The sequence below is a fragment of the Humulus lupulus genome, chromosome X (genome assembly GCF_963169125.1).
Source record: "Humulus lupulus chromosome X, drHumLupu1.1, whole genome shotgun sequence".
Taxonomy (NCBI): Eukaryota; Viridiplantae; Streptophyta; class Magnoliopsida; order Rosales; family Cannabaceae; genus Humulus; species Humulus lupulus.
Genome location: NC_084802.1, coordinates 30,924,483 through 30,928,870, shown reverse-complemented (window position 1 = coordinate 30,928,870; position 4,388 = coordinate 30,924,483). Strand labels below are relative to the sequence as shown.

Sequence of the window (4,388 nt, the reverse complement as noted above, 5' to 3'; positions counted from 1 at the left end):
AACCCAGATATTTAAAAAAAAAAAAAAAGCTAAGGAAAAAACTTACTTGTTCGACCTCTTCAATACAGATACAGTCGACCCTCGCCTGCACCGTTCAAGCCCTCGCCTGCGCCGTTCAAGCCCTTGCCTACGCCGTTCATGCCCTCGCCACAGTTGAGAGAGGATGAGAGATTGAGAGCCAATGGCGATGCCAAACCAGGAAGGGAGAGAAAGAGTGACGGCAATGGGAACGGCCAAACCAGAAAGGGAGAGAGAGAGTGGCGGAAAAGGGAGAGAGAGACTGAGATTGAGTCGTGAAAGAGGAGGACTTAATTTCGTGGGTGAGAGTGAACAAAAAAAATGGCGGTGGTAGACCAAAATTTTACCCAAACCTAATTAAATCCTCAATTTTCGAAGAAATGAAGTATTATGTGTATCTTTTAAGTAAATGAGTATATAAAAAATACTTATTTTCTGGTTTATATTTTTTTAGGACTCGCATTTGTTTTTTAGGATTCGCAAAGCGAGTCCTTAAAGAGCATTAAGGACTCTCAAAGCAAGTCCTTAAAATTGTTAAATAAAATAGCATAATTTTAGCCCAGATTTTTTTAGGATTCGCATATTTTTTTAAGACACTCATTGCGAGTCCTAAATTGTGTTTTTTTCAGGACTCTCAATGAGTGTCCTAAAAAATCCATAAACATTTTTAAGGACTTACATTTAAGTGCGTGTCCTAAAAAAGTGTCCCATAAAGGGTATTTTGTAGTAGTGGCTTACTGTTTCAAATATAGGCCAACCCGGCCCGGCACAAATTGAATACGGGCCCAGCCCGGCCCGACCCGGCCTGAATTATTCGGAGGCACGAAAATGTGAACTGTGCCGGGCCGGGCCGACCCACATTTACAGCTCTAGACAATGATACAAATTTAATAAATATAATTAATAAATTATATAAATAAAACTAATCAAACGTTGCTTGTACATATTATTATATATAAGTGTGTACAAGAAATTTGAATAACATTTCAATTCAATCAATAATAAACAATCTTTTTTGGCATAAATATTAATTTAATATATTAGTCTTTCTTTACTATTATCATATATATATAGAATAGTAATTATAAATCCCAATGAAGAGATGTGTTTGGTAGTGGCTGAAATCCATGACGAAGAGTGGCTTCCCAAACTTTATGAATATTGGGAGTGTGAAAGCCACACTCATGCTCAGTCCAGCCTTCTAAGCCATGGACTACTCCTGCTATACGCCACGCACTCATCATCCTTCTTGGTAACCAATTCTGTCAATAAATAAATATAACATTCATTTCTTAATTATAATCAAATAATTTTGATGGATGAACATATATAAATTTTGTTAATAGTAGTGAATGAGTATTAATTAATTACCTCACACGAGTGAAGATTCTCAAGAGTTGCAGGAGTGTGCATTGCTGGTGTGTAGTGGTAAAAGCAATCTTTGCGAAATGGTTGAGGTGGGAATTGAGAGAAAGGAATGAATATTGTTCCCTTTGGAGCTTTTACTTGTTCTTCTTTACTCAATCCATCTCCCACTAACCAAATCTGCATTATTATTTATTAATTCATATTATTACTTAATTATTAACAAGAATTATTACGATTGTTCATAATAAACTTAAATAGCCAATATTACCTTTTGGGAATAACTTTGGGAGAGAACCAAACATTCATTAGCGGTAGAATTGGAGAGGTTGATTAATGATTCCTTCAGCTTGTTATACTCATCATCCTTTGATGAAGCTACCTAAAATTATAATCACATCATTTTATAAACTTATGAATTCATGTATTTTTTTATTTTCAAAAAAAGAAGAAAAATTTATTACCTGGATACCCTTCTGGCAAAGAGCTAAAGCAATGGCATAAGCAACCTTAGTAAGCTTGCCAGTAACCAAGACTTGGGTTGTTTCTTTAGGTATAGTGTTTAGTACTATAGCCACTGCTAGGCTACTGCCATCTACAACCTTCACCTTCAGCTCTGGATGTTTTTTCACGAAAACCTCCCCATATGCATTCAACTCGTCTTTCTGCATTCATGCACCACAATGTAAATTAATATTATATATTTATGTACATACATAAATTATGGTTTATATACATACCTGATTTAAAAGACCTAGGGTCAATACTTTGACACCCTTCTCCTCAGCATCAAGTATGGCTTTCTCAATCAAATTGTTGATTGATGATTTTTCCCGTTGTATAAAGTACTGAAACGAATACATGCATATATGTTATTTCATATAATAATGTTATTTATAATCATCATTCATCGTGAATTTTCTAAGAGTACTTGTATATAATAATGTTATTTATAATCATCATATGCATACTTGTATCTTGTACTTTGGTATAGCCCAAGTTTGCAATGTGAGTTTATGGAAACGGTGGCTCTCAACAACAAAAGTTCGGCCATAAATCCTAGCCAATAGAGAAGACGAAGCAGTGAGAGGCCACATGAACCAAAGGTACCATTTTGATGAAGAGTGAGGCCTAGAGGCCAAAGCAGGAAACCCTATCTGCATATGGTATATGGACTCTGGTGTGGTCATATGTGTTAGATACACCACATTTGGCAATTCCTCCTTTCTTTTCAGTGACATTTCATATAAATCTTCCAAAGATTTGTCTACGGTTCCATAGATGTAATCATACATTGGCATGAACAAGCTATAATTGGTTCGAAATTGAGTGTGGTGCAACGAATGAAACCTATAAAATATAAAAAAAAATATATATACATTCAAATATGTGTATGTATATACATATTTTTGTAAAAATCAATAATTATTTTTTTAAAGGAAATCTTTTAGCATACGTACGAGGGGGTATATATAAGGTACTTGAGAGGAGGGAGGACAGAGAAGAACCACTTGGGAATGAGCTCGAAGTTGCAGTGACCCAAATTGTTCATGAAATCAATATAAATGATATAACCAAATAACACAGCTATGGAGCCAGTACCGGTGAGTAATGTTGTTAATAATGGGATTGCGAAGAGAAGGAAATAAGCCACGTGCTCTGCAAATGGATGAGTCACAGCTGCAATAATACAGATATAATGAAACATGTCACATATTACTTACTCTTGAAAATTTAATGAAATTTATATATATATATAAGTAATTAAATTATAGCTTTATAAATCGAATCCAATTTTTATATTATCTATTAAATTTAATATAAAATATATTTATATGTATAAAAATAATTCAATTAGATTTTTAATATTGTACACAAAAAAAACACATATAGCTTACAAGTAATGGGCTCTGTGACAATGGAGGAATGGTGATGAGAGTGATAACGAGAGTAGAGATAATGGTGGTGAAGAGCTCTGTGAAGCCAATAATATAAGAACTCCACAACACCAGCATGGAGCAGAATAGCCATTATTACTCCTTCTGTCCTCCATGTAGGCACGTTCGTACCATTTGGAAGTATATGGGTTCCCAAGAAGTACAGTATTCCATTGAACAATATTTGGTCATCCCTAACAATATAATACATGTATATATATGTATGGTCAAACAAATTAATATAAAAAAACAATAAACATTTAATTATTATACGTATATATATATATATATACCAATTTCTTTCTCTATCGACTTGGTCAAACTCAAGACTCTTGTCCACGATTCGATTGTTTCCCTTGGCTAATCGGTAACGAGAAAGAGAGATCCAAAGCTGGTTGTGAAGCATTCTTGACAATAAAAATGGGAAAATAAGAAAAGTTGACAAATCTCTCTCTCTTGGATCCTCCTTTGTTACATACATGTACGTGCTCCTAATCACCCATGGTGCCAATATTATATACTGCAAAACAAAAAATATATATGTTACAATAAATATATGTATATATATATATATATATATATTGGGAGAGAGAGAGAGAGAGTGTGTGTGAGAGAGATTTCCCAAGCCAAGGTATGCATAGGTATAGAGCTATAGTAATTAACCTTAAAGTTCCCTAGAGGCTTCCAAGGCCAATCGGAAAGGATCCCAGGCCTAGAAGCCATAATGCATATAACACAGCACTATAGCTAGTAATATTTTATATTTTCACGCTAAGTATTTGTATGAAGAAAAAACATGCGTAATTGCACTTTTACTTTATAAGTGGTGCTCTATATATAATGCATTTCTATAACTATATGGTTGTATTGAATAATTAATAATACAACGCGTACCAATTACGAAACAAATTTGGACGGTGAATTTGGTGGGGAAAAAATCATCAATATAAATGCTGTGCATGTATTGTGCAAACCTGTTAGACCACCGTACCATACTAGCCATATATTCACATATATACATATATGGCTGTCATTTGTGCCTTTTAGACTATCAATGCATGTTTGTTA

General features: G+C 34.1%; 1 protein-coding gene across 1 annotated transcript; it reads right to left on the bottom strand.

Moving 5' to 3' along the window:
• Positions 1 to 915: 915 nt before the first annotated feature.
• On the bottom strand, positions 916 to 4,136 carry LOC133807261 (very-long-chain aldehyde decarbonylase CER1-like). Its single transcript, XM_062245473.1, has 10 exons — positions 3,984 to 4,136; positions 3,614 to 3,840; positions 3,282 to 3,514; positions 2,844 to 3,063; positions 2,355 to 2,733; positions 2,124 to 2,231; positions 1,848 to 2,048; positions 1,655 to 1,765; positions 1,390 to 1,563; positions 916 to 1,280 (listed from the first exon to the last, which is right to left on the bottom strand). The coding sequence occupies exons 1-10, from the start codon at positions 4,041 to 4,043 to the stop codon at positions 1,101 to 1,103; spliced, it is 1,893 nt and encodes a 630-aa protein (XP_062101457.1). The 5' UTR covers positions 4,044 to 4,136; the 3' UTR covers positions 916 to 1,100.
• Positions 4,137 to 4,388: the final 252 nt, after the last annotated feature.

Bases quoted from the DNA above. Each gene is read 5' to 3' on its own strand.
- LOC133807261 (XM_062245473.1), bottom strand. From the start codon at position 4,043: ATGGCTTCTAGGCCTGGGATCCTTTCCGATTGGCCTTGGAAGCCTCTA. The intron at 2,232-2,354 runs GTATGCATATGA...TATTCGTTTCAG, and splicing joins TACCAAAGTACAAGATACAA to TACTTTATACAACGGGAAAA. The intron at 1,766-1,847 runs GTAATAAATTTT...TTATAATTTTAG, and splicing joins TTTGCCAGAAGGGTATCCAG to GTAGCTTCATCAAAGGATGA.